Source organism: Pangasianodon hypophthalmus, chromosome 8, assembly GCF_027358585.1.
Source record: "Pangasianodon hypophthalmus isolate fPanHyp1 chromosome 8, fPanHyp1.pri, whole genome shotgun sequence".
Classification (NCBI taxonomy): domain Eukaryota; kingdom Metazoa; phylum Chordata; class Actinopteri; order Siluriformes; family Pangasiidae; genus Pangasianodon; species Pangasianodon hypophthalmus.
Window position 1 is genome coordinate 8019783 of NC_069717.1, and position 19833 is coordinate 8039615.

Genomic DNA, 19833 nt, shown 5'->3' on the forward strand with positions numbered 1-19833 from the left:
TTTTTAATATATCTTGTTTATTTCCAATTACAATTATTTTTCCCCATTCTGGACATCAATATTTCTGGAATGGAATGTATATGCAAAAAAAAGGTTGTTGATGTTAGGTGCCATTGAGTCAAACTGATGCCTCTGAACTAAAACAGTTACAACCTAGGAGGCATTAAAGAATCAGAACATCATTCACACAACAGTTTCCTATTAAAAAAGTAAAGACACTAATTTATCTCCCAATAAATTTTTGCTTTATATTCTCCAATCCTGTTTACCCATTTAGTTTTAAGCATCAATTATTTACTTATTCAGCTTCATACACAAAGAGTGGATGCAAGGCTTTCATCCTAAATATCAAAAAGCATAGTTCTGGATAATTCTAGTAAATTTATTGTTATATTGCATTCTTTAAAACATACACATATGCCAGACAGTTTAATAAATTGGCGTATTGGAAGCAGACACGGAACGAGACAGACAAGGGCTGGCGATCAGGGACTGACCCGCACTCCTCTTCAATGCCTCTGTCCATTTTTTCTCTCATTTTACTCACATGCCCTTCTTCAGTCTGAGGGTTCGTTTCAAAATGACAGCAAGTTTAGCCTCTGTGCTAACATCCCTCGTGACTGTCACCGTGGCAACAGAAGGTCCAAAGCTCTCAGGACGATTAATAGGTCACATGTGTTAGAATTGATCAGTAGTCACGGTGGAAACAGGGGATACATAGCATCCAATCTGCAGACACACAAACAGCCAGAGGGAGAAGAAAACAAACGGAGAATGGCTTCTAGAACATGTTTCCATAGTGACAAATACAGATGTGACACATCTGACCTAATTTAAGGTCTTCAATGCCATCACCAACTCATCTCTCAAAACACACACACACATAAAATAAATAATCCCAGTACCATGTGTTCAGAGAGGGAGGGAGAGGGAGATAGAGGGAGAAAGAGGGAGAAAGAGAGAGAGAGAGAGAGAGAGAGCGTGCCTTCTTGTGGTCGTGACATCAATCTGTTGGACGGTGTGAGCTCACTGACTGGAGTCCATTTCTCTTTCCAATTATTCTAAAGGGGCGGAGCCACAACAAGAGGATCATTGCCATTGAGAGCTGTTAGAAAGTAGGAGCGCAGCGCTCACGGAGCGTTTCTAGGAGACATGATCATTAGCAAAGTGATTCGGTCGCGTGATAATTAGCAGAGGGCGGAGTTGTCGCAGAGCATCTCCTGGAGCTACAGGGCGAAGTCGTGCTCATGTATATTACTTGCAGATGGCTTCCAGAGCGTCCAGCGTGCGTTTGATGTCTCTGATCTGAGCCGCGAGAGTCTGGATGGGCTGCATGGAGCGATCCAGTTCCTCACAACGTGCCATCAGTGTGTACATTCCCTACATACACAGGCACAATAAAATATTTCATGAACAAAAATAACAGAAACCACAGATGATGAGATGAGTAGTAAATAATGGTTTATAAATATTAGTAAAGATTTCTCATACCTTTATGCTCATATCTACTGACTCCCCCAAACTGTCCACAGAGTCTCGATATGTCTGAATATACCCCACACTCAATGCTGTCATCTACACAAAGAGAAAGAAAGGGTTAAACACTTACACTTACCAAAACAAGTTCACACTAAAGGTTGAGGGGAAAATTAGGGTTGAAAACCCTATTATTATTATTAGTAACAACTAATAGGGGCAGTTGGGGCCTAATGGGTAGAAAGTCGGACTGGCAACCCAATGGTGAACCTGAAAGTCGAGGGTTCAAGTCTCAGGTCCGGCAGGGATTGTAGGTGGGGGGAGTGAATGACCAGCGCCCTCTCCCACCCTCAATACGAGGTGAGGTGAGGTGAGACCCTTGACACCGAACCCCCAACTGCTCCCCGGGCGCCGCAGCAAAAAAGGCTGCCCACTGCTCCGAGTGTGTGTTCAGGGTGTATGTGTGCACTTGGATGGGTTAAATGCAGAGCACAAATTCTAAGTATGGGTCACCATACTTGGCCACAGGTCACTCCACTTAATGATGATAATGCTGTCAAAAATCAGGAATAAACACTACATTTATTATAATACATTTTATTCCACAGCATTTGGACAACCAAGCTGAAGTAGGCTCCTTGGCTACTAGGTAACATTCCAAGCTGTGTTTTTTTTTTAATCTTATAAACTTCAAGAAGGAGAGAAAAAAGAGAGAATGGTGAGGGAAAACCTGTTTACAGCTGCTATAACACAAGTGATAACAGGAACTAACCTGTTTCGCAGACATGCCACAACAATAAATGTAACTATAAATATTAACATTTAAGACATGTCATTCTTTAGTTTATAAAAATATAATTGGCAAATTGCTTTGGTATAAGAGGAATAAAAAGATCAGGACATGCTGTTATCAGAAAATAATCAACTTCATGGTAGTAACACCAGCCCATCCTTGATTACTTTCCTACAACACATCCTGAAGTGTTTATTCCTTACATATCTAACACTGTAGCAACGTCAAGAGGCCTGCTTGAACCATGTTTGATGAATTAATAAGGAAACAATAGTGGATTTCTGACACGTAAGGCAGCTTTAAAAAAAAAAAAAGAATTAAAAAAAAAAAAAAGAAAAAACAGGCAGAAGGGAGAAGAAAAGAAGTTAAGGGGAGAGGAACACTGAGATTTGAGCTGAGACTTGAAACAGGACAGAGAAACACTCATGGTGATTGTGTGGGAAGGAATTCCAAAGTTCACAGGCCATGCCACTGAACAATGTGCCTCCCACTATGGCCAGTCTCGTCCTGCAGAGCACCAGTAGATCATATCGGACCGTAGAGGGTGAGCTGAGGGGGTAAGAATGCTCAAAAAGATAAAGGAGAAGGAGAGCATGCAGTGCTTTAAAATTACATGAATGACACAGACAGCTGGGGTAACTGACTGACTGAGCTACATTCAGGGTTTTGGGACAGACAAGCAAAATTTCAGTTTTATTAGACTTTACCTTAGGAATGGAGTCTAAACATTTTTAACTAGACAGACGCAGTTAATGATGTGGTGAGCCTAATACTAATATCTGATCTAAGACCTGAGGGTCACCAAATTATCTCAGCAGAGTGGAGAATATGATGAAGTGGAGCAGACCTAGAACTCAACCTTGAGGGACTTCTTGTGTAATATGCGGGATTAAGGATTTAGGTTCATCATAGATACAAAGTAAAGTTTCCCATGAGATAAGATTTAAATTATGCAAGAGTAGTGTCTGACATTCCAATGAAAAGGAGACAATAGATAAGAATGATTCACTGTGTCAAAGGCTGAACTAAAGGCATGAGGTCAGCAGACTGAAAATCATTACTGATTTTTACACAAAATCAGACTGGAAATGCTCAAACTGGCAGTTTGGATAAGAATGATAACTGGGTCTAGTTTTTAATTTTTTTTTAGATATTAAGAGAATCAGTGTGAATTTTCTAATAGAACACAGAACAAATCAAGAGGCTTATTAATGAAGTAAGAGATAGGGCAAGAAATAACAGATGAGCAGGTGATGGCAGATGAAGGGATTTGATTTAGAAATAAGTACAAGGTTCAAAGTGTGACATTTTTAAGTAAATTTCTAACTCAGGAGCTGAGCAATAAGAGGAGTGAGCAACACTAATCAAATGGTTGAAGTAGGCCTTGGCATAAACAGGAAGACCAGTGCTCAAGACGCCTACCTGCAGATTTAATGGCACAAAGTTCAGAGGTAAACCAAGGAAAGGCATCAGCAGAGTCTTAACAAGAGCGCATAACAACAGGATTTGTGAGATTAGTGATGTCAGTAAAGGGGGCTGAGTGTAGTACAGCCCAGAATGTGGAATGAGTCAACAGATCTAGTGTTGTGGGATGCAAGATTGTGTAGGACTTTGTTAAAAATTAAAAAAAAAAAACTTATTACTGAGTCAGGGAACAAAAATACTTTATCATATGATGTTTTCGAATTTGTATAAATACGTCATATGCCAGCTTAGATATGTAAACCGTCATCACACCCCAGCTAGGTGGCACAAAAGAAGTCTGACTACAAAGTGACAGACAGGAGCTGGCAGCCAATCAAGAGAGTGGGAGAGAGAGAGAGAAAGAGAGTGGGAGAGCAAGAAAGTGACAGAGTGAAATGGTCTAACATAATCAAATTAGAGCTAAATGGATTTTTGGGCTTTTTTCTTGCCAAACAGATAAGGCTTCTCTAATTTGGAGGGAAGCTAGTGAATGATAATCATCTGATACATCCTTGCTGAGGAATTTGTATCATTGCCCAGTTGCAAATTTGTTTCAGCTAAAGAGATAATGATAGCAGGATAGTGGGCCACCAATCTGTGTCTTTTAACAACCAGATGTGATGGTTTTATTCTCTATATTGTATTTTTTGAGTTAGTGAGCTTAATACCAACTTAATAATCAGTAAATGTGACAGACATGCTAAAGTTCTACTTTTATAATACCATAATGAAAGTAGATTACTTACAGCATCAGAGATGTGCACACTTGGACCACATCCCAAACTGCATACTACAGAGCTAAATAGTATGCCAGTGGCATGTTTTTGGCATCATTACTATTTAGGAATCCTATTTAGTGCAGGTTATGTGGTTTGAGATGCTGTTTTTAACAGCTTGACTTGAATGTGACATTGCACTGGACATTGCACTGGCAGCTGTGAGACTAATCCACATTGTGGAGAATGGTTTATACTGTACTTGTGCAAGTACCTACGTTATCTCACAAGAGTAGTGTAGCAATATTTTACTGGAAAACAACTGGTTTTCCACTTGTCAAACTAGGTCAGTGATGTATTGACTTGTATGTTTAAGCAGATGTGAAAAGGATGTGTGTGTGTGTGTGTGTGTGTATAAGAGTTGTGTTTATGCTCTAGTGATCTAGAGCTTACATTCTGGATAGTTCCATTGAGACTGCGGAGCATCATCTCCACGCTGTGTGCAACCTCCTGTGTGTGTTTGTGCAGGTCCAGCAGCACACTGGGGTCTATGGGCGGGATGTCAGCTGGCCGACGCAATGAACCACGGCCTCGCACCACTGGGCCTGAGCAGTCCGCTGCACACAATACACACATGCAGGGAACAGACTGATCAGTACAGCTCTAGAGTGTACTGCCTGCTCTCACTATCAGGTTAAAATGTTAACATTTAATTAATAAACCTTCTGCCATTCCTTACTTATTTACGTTTTAAATGATAAGTAAATAAGTATTGTGTTACTTGTGGAGGACTGATATGATTGCTTAACACTACCAAAAAGTTACTGCAGTCATATAATATTGCAGTGAGAATGTTTAAACAATAAGGAGAAATAGAACGGATAAGGGACTGTCACACACTCACAGTCGGTGTCAAGGCTGGGGCGTGAACTCATTTTGATTTTCTGCTCCAAGTTCTTGGTGATGAAGTGGGTGAGATCTCCGTCATGGCTCACTGTGCCCTCCAGTTCCAGAGCGCTGGAGATAGTAGCCCTGCGGCCCTCGCCTGCCGCAGCCCGCGTGCCACCTCCACACGCCTCACTGATGCCGTCCAGACTCTTACTGTCCTGCATTCCCCGCACCACCCGCTCCCGTCCAGGAGCAGAACGCACCCGCACTTCTGCCATCACATGAGCTGGCCGTGGCCAATCATCAGGTGCTGGCAGCACGGGAGGAGGGACTGAGCTCGGGGGAGGAGCTGGGACCAGGGGCGGGGCCTGGTCAGGAGGCGTGGAAGCAGACAAATGGCCATTATCGTAAAAGTTACAGTTGACTGGTTCTGTAGGTGGAGTTTGGGAAGTGGTTGAGTCTTCAGTGGTGGTCTCTTTTACTGGCTGAGGAGACAGAAGTTCAAATGCACATAACACTTTACAGATAGACGCCATTTTCCCAGACTGACTCAATGTCTTGTCCCCCCATGTACATGCCCAACACAACATAACAGTCATTAATAGGCATGAGATGATACATTAAAGCCACGATACGAGACATATCCCAATACAGATTTCACAAGACGATACTGACGCAAATACGATGTCAAATTTAAAAAAAAAAAAAAAACTCAGCACACAGGTGTTGATTTTAACCCATGTTTCAAACCGCAGTGGAAACCGGAGTGCACGTATATAAGCTGGTTTACAGTAACTGCCCTTCTGGCCACACTACGCATTTGCTGTGAATTCTGGAATAGTATGAAAATGTTGAGCAGTAATGTATTATGAAACGTTTCAGTATTTTGTTTTCCAAGTTCACGTGGGCCAAATGAAATGAGACTGCAGGCCTTGTGTTTGACACATGTGCCATCATTTTTTCTGATTAGCTTAACTTTGTGGACTATTAAGTAAGCATGCTTTGAGGCAGTGAGGTTCCCACTCACGAACTTCGTCCTCTGTATACTACTACCTCTGGTGCGGCCACCTAGTGTGTACGAAGAGATAACGCTCATAATGAATATTAAACTGAAATACCTCAGTACACCTCAGAGAAGAAAAATTTGTCTCACCAGTATTTTGTATCATGATATTCGAGACAATGAATTTCTGTCTCATGCCTTGTAATTATGGCTGTAATTCTATTTCTTCCAAGTTAGCTTTGTCATGATCATTGGAGGATTTTAATTCCATAGTGCCTCCCACACAGAGGCAAAAAGACAACCATTGTTTTATAGACACTATTTAAAAGTATGCAAATTTAAATATAATAAAACCAGATACTTAAAGTTATAAGACTTGTGTGTTTTTGGAATAGTGTTTCTGATTTTTGGGGCTACAATGCCAAAAGTTAACACTTCAGAGGTACAAGGTTTTCTGTGACCTCAACAAATAAACCTTTGAACTCTGATAGGTGTTTAGTTTGATTAGTTGGCTTTAAAAAAAAAAAATAAAAAAAAAAACTGTTTTTTTTTTTTTTTTTAAACAGGATGACATTCAGCAGACACATTTAGCTAAATTCTCACCTGCACAGTAAAGTCTGCTGTCTGCTGATTCTCCTCACTGTTTTCCACTTCCTCATCATCTCTTTCATCATTCTGGTTTCTGACCTCCTTCTCCTCCACTCCTCCCCACCCATCACTGGGTTGTTTGTGTGGCGTGTTGGCAGTTTCCATGTATGGACTGTCTTTGGTTACTGGTTGTGAGTGAGATGTGTGTTCGTCTGTGTGTGTAGGGCCACCTTTGCAGGCGTGTGTGTTAGTGTGAGGCGCTGAGTTTATGTGTGCGTGTCTGCACGTAGAGTCCATGCTGTGGGGCGAGTGTATGCGTGTCTCAGGAGTTCCTTCCTGTGTGTCTTGCTCCGGGCAAGCTACTCCATCTCGACACTTCTGCACCTGAGAGGTGGAGCCATTAGCGGCTGTCCAATCGCAGGCCTCTGGAGAGTCAGGAGTGTCTGTCCCATCAGTCTCTTCCTGCACATGGTGGCCAATCCCAGAGGAGTGGCTCATCCCTCAACCTGCTACATAAAAAATGTTATCAGTGCACTACCATCGTATCTCCTGTGTCAGTTTACTTTTGCACGTCCACATTATCATTGCTTCTTCCTTGATGGGATGTTCAGAACAAATGTATGAAAACAATTCTTATCTCACTTATGTACGCTGCAAGAAATGTGAAACAAGCAAACGTTTTGTCTACATAGAGTTGCCAGTTTATAAGGTACACCTAGGTTCATTCGACAGCTCCTGCGATTTAAAAAAAAAAAATAAAAAAAAAAAATACTCCCACCCTATGTGCGCACAATTACTATAGACATTCTGCACAACATGTCAGCCCCTTCTACCCCTTTACTAGAGGAAAGGGTCAGTAAGACAACCAGCTAATATTTGGGTAGTGGACAATTCAAAAATAATTCTACCTGTCTTAATAAAAATAATGCTGTACGCCCAAATGTCTTACAAATACAGCTGAGTTTTCATCCAATATGAAAGAATTGTGCCTCTATCTATTTATCTATCTATCTATGGTTCTTCCCCAAACCACAAAGTTGGAAACACACAATTGTATAGAATGTCTTTGTGTGCTGTAGCATTACAATTTCCCTTCACTGGAACTAAGAGGCCCAAACATGTTCCAGCATGACAATCCCCCTGTGCACAAAGTGAGATCCATGAAGACATGGTTTGCCAAGGGAAGAACTTGACTGACCTGCACAGAACCCTGACCTCAACCCCACTGAACATATTTTAATATTTGGATAGTGGACAATTCTCAGCACAGTAGTGACAGTGAAATGGTAGTGTGTGTGGCACTGGCATGAGAATATCAAGTGCAACGGTGGTGCTTGGATTTTGTTCGAATAGAAAGACTAGCTTCCCTTTTTACATGTACAGTGTCTTTACCATCCTCTAGCCCTTTCTCAGTTTTGTTTGAATAGAAAGACTAGCTTCCCTTTTTACAAGTACAGTGTGTTTACCATCCTCTAGCTCTTTCTCAGTGTCAGCTCCTGCCCACAGGACCACTGTTGGCTGGCACACCGTACTCAATCCAAGGTGTTAAATATCTCAGTAACGCTACTGCGTCTGATACATTTATACCAGCAGCACACAGACACACCCATGCCAGTGTCTCTATCATGATATGAGAATGCTCATCCACCCAAATCATCTCTGTCCATATCCATTGATGGAAAGTGATCAGAGGTGTTGACAAATTGTTGACCTATAAAGTGCACCTATACACAGTAGTAAGTACATACAGATAAAATGGCAATGTATAGGTGGTATGAATCACTGAATGACACTGCACTATTACTGCCATAGCTGAGCTATAATGAGTTGAATCACATGAATCCTGAATCACATCCCAGCTTTCATGACACACAGTCCCACAGTATAACCACAGCTCACCAGCTAACATCATCCACCACGGGATAAGGGCTAAATTTGTCGTAAAATATTTAACTAGTGACCCTGACAGCACCCATTTTACTGTATTTCACGTGATCGAGTCTTTTTAATCAGCTACAGTTAGCTAGATTGAGGAACTGAAATCATATGACGACATTAGCCAGCTAGCTAGCATTAGCCAACAGAATTGCCTTAACCAAACAAGCTGGATAATTTAATAGCAAAGAGAAACGTATTTGTATTGCTGAATTGCATAAATGTAACAGAACTCACTTAGAGCTAAGTTGAAGTAGAATTTTTCAGTGGTGCCACACAAGTCATCTGACGTTAAGTAACGCTTCCTGACTGACGGGAGAAGCAGTAGGGCTGTGGAGCCTGTTAGCCTGTTAGCGTTCGCTAAGCAGGCCTGGAACTTCTCTTCTCGCTAACTTAATGAGAGGCTCTGCGGCTCTTAGTCTTTAGCCAGCTGAAAGATTTAACTCCTAACTGCCAGGAAAACGTGACATACGCGCAGTGCTGTGACAGACAAACCAGATAAATATTTACCTCTTCAGTTCTTTCCGGAGGATGAACGTTGCCAGGAAACTAAGTCCGTCATAAATATCTGTCGTGTAAAAACCCGCCGAATGAAATTTTGGTTCCGCATTAATCACTCTGATGGAAGTAGTGACAAGTAGTTTCGTATCTTATAAAAAAGTTAATTTTTGACGCCACTGCTTGAAAATGTAGAAGTTGTGTCGTCTGGTATATAAAATATTTAGTTTTCGACGCCACTTCTTATGAATGTACTACTTATGTAATGTATATGCAGTTGTGAACTGGGTCATAACGGAATAATAAAAAATAATGCTGTATGCCCAAATGGGACAGCTACATCCAACATGAAAAAATTGTGCCTCTATCTATCTATCTACATGTGGTTCTTCCCCAAACCACAAAGTTGGAAGCACACAATTGTGTAGAATGTCTTTGTGTGCTGTAGCATTGCAATTTCCCTTCACTGGAACTAAGAGGCCCAAACCTGTTCCAGCATGACAATCCCCCTGTGCACAAAGCGAGCTCCATGAAGACATGGTTTGCCAAAATTGGTGTGGAAGAACTCGAGTAGTCTGCACAGAGCCCTGACCTCATCCCCACTGAACACTTTTAGGATGAATTGGATCGCTGACTGCACCCCAGACCTCCTCGTCTGACATCAGTGACTGACATCACTAATGCTCTTGTAGCTGAATGAACACAAATCCCCACAGCCATGCTCCAAAATCTAGTGGAAAGCCTTCTCAGAAGAGTGGAGGTTATTATAACAGCAAGCGGGGACTAAATCTGGAATTGGCTGTTCCAAAGCACATATCAGTGTTATGGTCAGGCGTCCACAAACTTTTGGCCATGTCTATCTATCTATCTATCTATCTATTTAATACATGAATGAATTAATTAATGTGGGTGTATCTTGTTACAACCTAAAGAAAAATCAATAGATGATTTTTGCTAAATGTCTTGCCACATAAGTAGATTTCTCTGTATTCTGTATGGGCAGAATGGTGGCACAGTGGGCAGCAGTGCCACCTCACAGCTCTGGTGTTCTCAGTTTGAGCCTGAGCTCAGGTTACTTTGTTTGTGAAGTTTCACAAGTTCTCCTACTGTTCAAAAACATGCTGGTAGGCCATTTGGCTACACTAAATTGCACGTAAGTATGAGTGAGTATATGAATGTGTGTGTGCAAGGTGCCCTGTTATGGACTGTCACCCCATCTGTGATGAATTCTCCTGCCTTGCGCCCAGGATTCGTTCCCAGGATTGGCTCCGGATCCACTGTGACCCTAAGCAGGATAAAGTAGTTACTGAAGATGAATGATGAATGAATGAATGAATATATTCTGTATGTTGTCCTAAATGTATGCAAAATTTTTTGGCAGAGTTGCTCATACATCTGCTAAACTCCATATATCAACCTCCTGTAACAGTACAAAATGCAAGCGCATAAAAGACAAAACACATATTTGGTGCAAATCACACAAAAAGGTGCAAGTTACACAAAACCTCTGCATTGACAATAATGAAAAATTTCAAAAAAGTAAAGTTGTCATATATTCCATTCTCCATTTTGTACATGATTGTTGTGTACATTTTTCTGATTATAGCCAAATAATTTATCCGTACACCCCGCTTTCCCATTCCTCTCTGCTCAGTGTAAATTAACAATGTGGAATTTAATATATTATTCATTCATCCTCAGTAATTGCTCTATCTATCATGGTCATGGTCGATCTGGAGCCTATCCTGGGAACACAGGGCACAAGGCAGGAATATACCCTGAAATGGATGCCAGTCCAGCCAGGCACCATGCACACACACACATTCACACACTTATTCATGTCTAGGGACAATTGAGAGTAGCAAATCTGCCTACTGGAATGTTTTGAACAGTTGTATGAAGCCAGAGAACACGGAGAACCTCCTGATCCTGAACTCAGGATCAGAATCAGTACCCTGGAGCTGTGAGGCAGCAATGCTAACTGCTGTAACATGCTGCATATTTAATATATTATATATTTTTAAATTTCTAATCAAACAGGGTCAACAAAAAATACAGAACTCCATTTTGCTGTTGCTCACCCACCAAAGCAGGTTTCCTGGGTCACCACCCTGGCTATCCATTTATCAAACAACAACACAAAATCCCACAAAATATAGTATGTCTTCTATATTATGTTCTTTGCAGAGAATATCCTCAACCAAATATCAGACTTGTAGTATCATCATTTGGCCAAAGATGGCGACAACCACTTGCCTTATCCTAGGGCTCAGCACTAAAACCCAGTGCGTCTACCTATAAGCCCAAAAACTTTTAGATCAGTTTTACAGCTCCTGGCAATGTTTGATAGCTAAAAAGAACATTTTAGCTATTTTTAGAGGCTTACAGGGTCTTTCCAAGCCATAGGTCAGTTTTGGTTTTGGTCTAGAGCCCTGTGCCTGACCAAAAACTTTGAAATGAGTGAGTCTGTTATTACCACTAAACCTCCCTCAGCAGACGCTGACTGTGACCCATGGACCACACCCATGTTTGTCTTACTATCCTTGTGAGGACCTTCAACTGATATAATTATTAATGCAGCTAATTAATACTATGCCTACATCTAAATCTAACCCTAACCTTAACCTCAGTAACCAAAAGGAAACCCTCTGGCTCTTTAAGCTTTATTTTAATAAAAGCTGTAGTTGTTGAAAAATACAGTTTTCTTAGTGGGGATGAGCAAAATGTCCCCATAAGTTCAAAATGGTCAGAGATATCCAATGATGGATATTTGGTCCACCAAGATACAAAAACATGCAAACACACACACACACACACACACACACACACACACACCTTGTACTTAATAAACTGGAGCAGGAAGATGAAAGGAGTTTCCATGTCTTTAGTTCCCTTTTGATCTGTAAGTCTTTTTCATCTTTCTACACCATGTCCATGCTTAACTACATTTTTCAGCTTGTAACAAGTGTCAGCAGTACATCAGGGGCGATATACAGTGTGGACAGATGTGATGTTGTCGTTATAATTAACATCTGTTGAGGGATAGAAAAGACAGGGATTTACAGATTTAAAAAAATCTATTTCCATTTATGCTTATTCTAACACTATATTGTTATTGTTGTTGATGGTTGGACATAATGTTGTATTACTTATGTTTAGATGCAGTAAACTCTCTCTCTCTCTCTCTCTCTCTCTCTCTCTCTCGCTGGCACTACATTTAATATTCATCTGTGTGCATGCTCCTATAGAGTTCTTACGTATCCAAGGCAACACGCCTAGTTCATTTCACAGTCTCCTGTTTTGAAGGCGGGTAGAATATAATCTCACTGCAGCAAGCTGAGCCCACATCATATTCCGGCAGGTCACACAGAGTTCAAGGAAGCCTGCCTCCTCAGGCGCAACCCGATCATTTACACACCACTCACTGCGGATACTGTGGGTGACGCACGGTGATCCAGGCTGAGTAAACTGTATGTGTGTGTGTGTGTGTGTGTGTGTGTGGGTATGTTTGTGTGTGATATAAAAATTGGTTTAATAGGATCATGTTTATTTGGACTAAACAGAGTTTTAGTAGGCTTGCTCATGTAATAAGTACTTCATAGTGAACATCCTACAAGGAAGCTAGCCAAAGATCCCAGTTGCCATATAGAACATCACTGGGGAAAGCTGCCTTAAATTAGTCTATAAAGATATTGGTTATCCAGTTATTGCTGTTATTTTGCAAATTTGAGTTGAATCCTGGCCACCTCCATCTTTAGTATCTTGCAGATGATCAAAAATTGATGTATGTTCTTTTCCCTTTCTTTGTGCTCACTAGGATATCAGTATACAAAATATTATTACACAAAATTCAGATAACATATTGTTGTTATTAAATATAATCCGGGAAAAAAAATTACATCTTTGTTTCTACTTTATTGCTGTTTATCATAACATACCACTACTGGCATGAACTTGGCGTGATTTGTTAACTTAAGGGCAAGATCTGCACCATTCGCTTTCATATTTATCCTTTATCTTTATCCCACACACACACACACACACACACACACACACACACACCATCCATCCATCCACTATAATGGCAAGGCTTTTTGCTCTCTGACAACATTTTCATTTCCTCTGGCCCATTGTGTGTTTTTACACATCAAAACTCATAACTCATTCTCTCTCTTATTCCAAATATCCTGTCAGTCATGAGTATGTTTAAGGGGGTGCACATTTGTATTAGCTGGCATCTTTATACACACTTCACAATTCTCAACAAATTGAGATCACATGCATGCAAGATTGAGTGATAGAGAGAAAAAGAAAGAAAAAGAGAATGAATGAATGACTGCCTGTCCTGACCTTTGCATTAAGAGCACGAACATAGGCCCAGATTTTGCCTTTTTCATAACCCAAGTGAAAACTGATCTGAAAATCGGTATTCTGACTCAGACACTTGATACACACCACCCAGCCCAAATGTACACAGAGGTTCAACCAAATCTACTCATGAATCCACAAAACAGTTTATTGTACAAAGCAGTTCTACCTCAATGACGCCTGAGAATTCCAGCCTTGGGGAGCGGCTGAGTTGCAGTCTGACCCACTTTTTCAAATGATCTAAACTTTGAAGAAATGAAAGATTTTTTAACCAAGCACTTATGTGGTTTGATCAAAGCTGAGTGTGCTATTTTGTTATTATGTTTAATATATATATAGTTACAGGATCAAATGTTTGACTAAATGTTTGATGTGATGAATCTTATAGCCAGTGGAAAAAGTCTGCAAGCGCATGTACTGTACATACGTTTCTCATGGTTTCTAAAGAAGTTCTACTTGAAATACCCTCTGTTAAAGGGTTCTACATAGAGCCTTTAAGGATTCCCACAGAATGACAAGCTGAAGAACACATTAGGAGTCTAGATTTAACCTTTATTTATTTAGTTATTTTTACAGAACAGGCAAGTTTGTGTTCTCCTCCAAGTATGTTTAGCTTTCTTATGATACAGTGATTGGACCACGTCTCAGAGGAAGTGTATGTTAGCCCTCACCCCTCCAGGTTGGTACCTGTTGCTTGAAAGGGGAGAACTAACTAGCAGGTAGGAATTAGCAATGACAAAACTGAGAGAGAGAGTGTGGAGTTCCCAAAAACATGCCAGTAGGTGGATTAGTGACTCTAAATCGCAATGGATTGGCATCCCATCCAGGGTGTACTCCCACCTTGCACCCATTGTTCTCTGCATAGACTCCAGATTGACCATGATCCTGACCAGGATCAAATATTTTCTGAAGATGAATGAATGAATAACCTGGAAAAGAAATTGAGTAACAACTTCAAGAGATACAGCTGAAAAGTGCTCAGCGTAAGTGAGAAGTTTGTTAAGACTGTCAGAAAGGTGGCTCCTTCATAAAGCTGGATGATCATGGTTCCTTATGGTTAGTGTAAAGAATATGAAATATAGCTTTTTAACGTTTTCACTGTTATTTTAAAGTGTAAAAATAGTAAACATCCTACTATAAGCAGGTGAATAAACACTTTCCACTGGTACTGTAGATGTGCAACAGTTAACTGCTTAGTTCTAATCACAGGATTCCATTATTCATAAATTCATAAGATTCATAAGAGTAGCCTGCACCTGGGTGAAATGACCCTGCTTGGGTTCGGTTGCTGGCCCTGCTGTTATCATGAAGCTAGACGTTATCATGCATGGTTGCGAACAGGTATGTTTTGTTTTGCATGAAGTATACCAAACAGTTCATGTAAGGTTAAGTAGAAAATGAATTTTGAGTTTTCTCTCTATGTTTAGTCATGTCCATTTTAGAGCAGTCCCTATGCCAAGAATGGTCAAGCAAAACATCAAGAGTTTTCACATATATGTGGGTATTGCAAGACTCTTAATATTTAAAGGACATTCCTTCAACAGCAATCATTTATCTAAGTATTTAACTACCTAGAAGGTCATTGTAGGAATATTTTTTGTCCATTCCTAATGCCTGAAGAAAATGATCAATGCAAATATACAGCTTTCGTTTCTCTCAAAGGACATGAAAATAAATATAAAGATAAATAAGATAAAAGAGAAAAAAACATTCAGAACAATACATTTAGATGCAGCTAATATGCAATAACTGTAACATTTGTGCTTCAAAGCCAGCAGTCTTTTTAAAACAAAGAGCTTTTATAGGTGCTCCAAAAATTATGGAGTCTTTTTTTCTATTTACACAAACTACAAGAATGTCTAAGACGCTTTGTATGTTAGTAAGTGGTTTCAGCTCTCAGGGCTCAGTCATTATTTGCCATAATCAGGATATGTCCATGTGTCCATTGGCTTCGAGATCATCCCTCATAAAAGCCACACCCCCTGTCATTCATATATCGCTGCTTAGCAACAGTCCTCTCATTTAGCTTCAATAGAACAATATTGTCACCAGTCTGTGAATATTCATGTATATGCGAGTTCATGCTTAAGTTTGTGAAGGTATTTGCTATTCAGTTTCTTATTGGTAGAGTGTCTTTTGTGTACAGTATGAATGTCTCTAGGCGCTCCTCGGAAACCTTGAGGCAGAACTCCCCATTTTGCTTCTGTTCTTCCTGCCTCTTCCCCGCTCCTTCTCTCCTCGTTCTCCTCCATGTTTCTGTCTGTCTCCTCTCTTTCTCTCCTGTGCCTGCTCCTTTTCCCTGGTCTTTTTGTGCTCATGACGCTGTTTGCCCAGTTCCTTGCAGTAGTGCTCCAAGTCTCTGTGGTGAATCAGAGACATCACTTCCTGGTGCCGGGGCTGGGTGGAGTCTGCGATGGTGTGCCGGCTGGGACTCCACACACTCAATCGAATTGTTACGGCTGTCCAACGGAAGCCGTGCTCCTCCAGCTGACAGTGATAAATCCCACCGTGGTTAAGCTCCGCCCTCGGAATCAGAATGCCCCTGTCAATCACCACCAGCTGATCCCTTGAGGTCACCTGAATAAGAGAAGGAGATATTGTTTGTATTTATGCATGTGTATTATGTCTGCCTAGATGTATAGAGTTGAGGCCAAAAGTTTACATGCACCTACGGTACAGGTTTTCAATCTCAGTTTGTCCACAACTCCACACATTTGATGCTACCATACATTTCTTTTGGCAAGTCTATTAGGGCATCTACTTTGCTCACATCAGAGAGAATTTTAAAACAATCAGTTAAAGATGGTTTTAAATCTAGCATCATATTAAATATAGCATACCATGAGCATCTGTACAAACATTTGTATGCAAATATTAAAGTCTTGGGACTACACAGACACAAAATAACTCCCAGAGATGAATGAACTTTAGTCCAGAAGGTTCAACCGAACCCCAAAACAGCAACAAAGGAAATGGTGAAGGATTTGGAGGCATCAGGTACCAAAGTATGTACATCCACTAATAAGAGAGTCCTACATCTCCATGGTCTGAAAGACTGTTGCACAAGGAATAATTCCTTACTCTAAGACTGACATAAAAAAGCCAGACTGAGGTTTGCAGGTAATCACCAGCCTTTTGGGGGACTGTTCTCTGGTCAGATGAAACAAAAATTGAACTGTTATAATGGCCATAATGATGAGCCTATTTATGGAGGAGAAAGGGTGAGGCTTTTAATCTAAAGAACACCATCCCAACTGTGAAGCATGGGGGTGGCAGCATTGTGTTGTGGGGGTGGTTTGCTGGAAAGGGACTAGTGCACTTGAGGAAAAAGGTATCATAATGAAGAAGGAAGATTATCTAGAAATATTAAAGCAATACCTTAAGACATCAGCCAGAAAGTTACAACGTGGTCTGAGCCTAATCATACCATCAAAGTTGTAACAAAATGGTTTAAAGACAGCAAAGTAAAAGTGTTGGAGTGGCCATTACAAAACACTGACCTGAATCCCATAAAATTTGTGGACTGAACTAAAAAAAAAAAGTGTATGTAAACTTATGATACAAAGTGTATGTAAACATTTGACCCACTGAAAATGTAATATAATAAATTAAAACTAAAATAAATCTGTCTCTAGGGTATTATTTTGAAATGACCTGTTACAGAGGTAAAGTAGATACCCTATTTGACTTAAATGTAAGGTAAATGAAATGTGTGGAGTAGTGAAAATTGGGGTTTGAATGTCTTTAGCTTTGTTGTATATAAACATCTGGCCTCAGCTGTATGCATGCACATGTATGGGTTGTGTTTGTACCTCATATTGTTCCAGACTGTTCTCTCCGATCTGTTTAAACCAGGTAACTTTGGCATGGTGTGAATTAGGCAGACACTCCAGGTAGGTACTGTTCCCTACAGCCACCACTATTTCCTTCTCCTCTGACTGCACCTCCAGGCCAGCTATGCAAACAGACATGAAAATGAATAAATCTAATATTATTATATAATAACATTTGTACTGAATCATACAAACCATTATATTATAAAATATGAGAGTCACACCAATACTGGAATAATATCACAATTATAATCTTGTGTTATAATACCAGATGTAGGTTGTAAGAACCTTTATTATTTTATTATTGATCACTTAGTTGCCAGTTTATTACATATGACAATCTAATAACTTGTGTCTTCTTTGCTTTCAGAACAGCTTGGAAATGACTGGGCATGGATTCTCCATACTGATGGATGTTTTGTGTAGGAATATTATAACATGTGGATGTGATTGCTTTGCATAGTTGCAGTGTGTTTCTGCAAACAGCCCTCTCCACCTCATCTCAAAGATTCAGGGTCTGTTCAAGTTAAAAGACCGGAAGTGTCCATCTTAGAGATGATAAACACTACCCATGCAACAATGTTCTGAAAGCCTGTGCTGTATAAACACTCTTTAGTAGGTATTAGCACTTTAATGTGTGCCTGGGAAATATTCCCCACACCACTGGCTTGTACTGTTGAAAATATAGTATGGCTCCATGAACTTATGTTCCTCATACCAAATTCTGATGCTTCCATCATCAAGATGCAGCAGCAACCTTTTTTTTTTTTACTAGGAAAGTTTTGTCCACTTGCTTCTTTGTTCTCAGCACTCAATATGGTCTTAGGCTATTGTCAATCTAATAAGTGGTGCATTCTGAGATTCTACATGTGATGCACAAGCTGTTTTTGCCCATATGATCCATGTTAAGTGGTAGTTTGCTTTCTGTAACATGAAAACGATCTAAAATTTGTAACAGTCCAGCTACATAAAATCCCTTTCTTACAAATGTGTAAACAACTAGCATGACTGAATGACGACAACAGTCAGCTTTTAATGCTTAACCAGCATCATCGTCAATTTGTATCTATAAATATGACATTTCAAAATTGTTGTGTTTTGCTTCATGGGGAGCTTCATGCTATCACTTTTGACTAGCGCTATGAACTCAGAACAGATGAGACATATATGTTTTGTATTCGATGTGGTGAGAATAAAAAATAGTTCTCTATCCCATTTTTTTTAAACAAGCAATGTTGTCAGTCACTAATCAGACCAGAGAGGGTAAATAAAATCAAAAAAATCTGTGAAAGCTCTCCCTTTTAGAATGTCTCTAGCCCTGTAGCTAGTCTAGCTAGTCTGATGAGCTGCCTTCAGCTAAATAATTTGCAGAAATGCACATGATTGGATGAGCCTCAACAGAGGATCTGCTACAGAAACTGTGCTAGTGCATGTTTAGAATCGTGAACAGCGCCATTTTTTCATGTTTATTGGGTTAGGATTAGCTACAATATTTTTTCAGGTACTTGGTTTAGTCTGCTAAAATATTTTGCTGGATGTGCATCTGGACCATAGTCTGGCAGTTGACAACTCCTGGCCTAGAACAACATCCATTTAGGAGACGCTAAAACCAGTACACTTAATATTAATTATCATGCTACACTATATGGCCAAAAGTATGTGGACACCTGACCTTCACACCCATATGTGTGCTTTCCTGTCTAGAAAGTCTTTGTATGCTGTAGCATTACGATTCCTCTTCAGGAGAACTAAGGAGTCCAGATTTGTTCTAGGATGACAATAACCTGTATTTAAAGTGAGGTTCCAAAATCTAGTGGAAAGCCTTTCCAGAAGAGTGGAGGCTGTTATAGCAGCAAAGGGGAAACCAACTCTGGAATGGGATGTTCAACATATGGGTATAATGATTAGGTGTCCGGATACTTTTTGCAATTCAAAGCCTTAAAGGTCACTTATTTTGCTCATTTGCTTTTTCTTTAACACTAAGGGACTGCCTGATTTACATCACACACTGCAGTCACATGATGTATGCCGTTTTGGAAGATACAGTTTGTCGGTGGGGCTTAGGGTTAACAAATGAACTGGCAACTCAGCAACTGAGAACTGAGTGTAAAATAAAACAATTCAATTTTATTTGTATTGCACTTATAACAATAGACATTGTCACAAAACAGCTTTATAGATTTTTTGAACTTTTTGTCTCTTACCTCCCTGTCTGACACATTCAGTTAATGGATTCCTGTAATCACCAACATGACGAGTGTTTCTCCTATA

At 40.1% G+C, this 19833-nt stretch overlaps 2 protein-coding genes across 5 annotated transcripts in view; both read right to left on the reverse strand.

The window, feature by feature from the left end:
- Positions 1-368: 368 nt before the first annotated feature.
- Positions 369-9564, reverse strand: borcs6 (BLOC-1 related complex subunit 6). 4 transcript variants are annotated; one of them, XM_053236400.1, is made up of 6 exons: positions 9374-9564; positions 6944-7434; positions 5354-5822; positions 4903-5066; positions 1492-1575; positions 369-1380 (listed from the first exon to the last, which is right to left on the reverse strand). In XM_053236400.1, exons 2-6 carry the CDS (start codon positions 7424-7426, stop codon positions 1255-1257), a joined length of 1326 nt encoding a protein of 441 aa, XP_053092375.1. In that variant the 5' UTR covers positions 7427-7434; positions 9374-9564; the 3' UTR covers positions 369-1254. The 4 variants fall into 4 exon arrangements, with proteins under 4 accessions (XP_053092375.1, XP_053092372.1, XP_053092374.1 ...); XM_053236397.1 differs by having other exon boundaries at positions 6944-7437; positions 9374-9559; XM_053236399.1 differs by lacking the exon at positions 9374-9564 and adding an exon at positions 9101-9356.
- Positions 9565-15211: 5647 nt separating this feature from the next.
- The window catches only part of sema3h (sema domain, immunoglobulin domain (Ig), short basic domain, secreted, (semaphorin) 3H), a 31257-nt gene continuing 26635 nt past the window's right edge, over positions 15212-19833 (reverse strand). The window contains exons 15-17 of the mRNA XM_026930949.3: positions 19767-19828; positions 17542-17684; positions 15212-16306 (exon numbers count right to left, since the gene is read on the reverse strand). Coding sequence (XP_026786750.1) covers positions 15887-16306; positions 17542-17684; positions 19767-19828 — 625 coding nt within the window. The 3' untranslated portion in view covers positions 15212-15886. The remainder of the gene's footprint in view (positions 16307-17541; positions 17685-19766; positions 19829-19833) is intronic.

What these genes read in the sequence shown, in the direction of transcription:
- borcs6 (XM_053236400.1), bottom strand. Translation starts at nt 7,426, where the DNA reads ATGAGCCACTCCTCTGGGATTGGCCACCATGTGCAGGAAGAGACTGAT. An exon ending in CCCCAGCCTTGACACCGACT is followed by an intron (nt 5,067 to 5,353) that starts GTGAGTGTGTGA and finishes TATTGTGTGCAG; the next exon opens with CGGACTGCTCAGGCCCAGTG. An exon ending in CAGTAGATATGAGCATAAAG is followed by an intron (nt 1,381 to 1,491) that starts GTATGAGAAATC and finishes CTGTGTATGTAG; the next exon opens with GGAATGTACACACTGATGGC.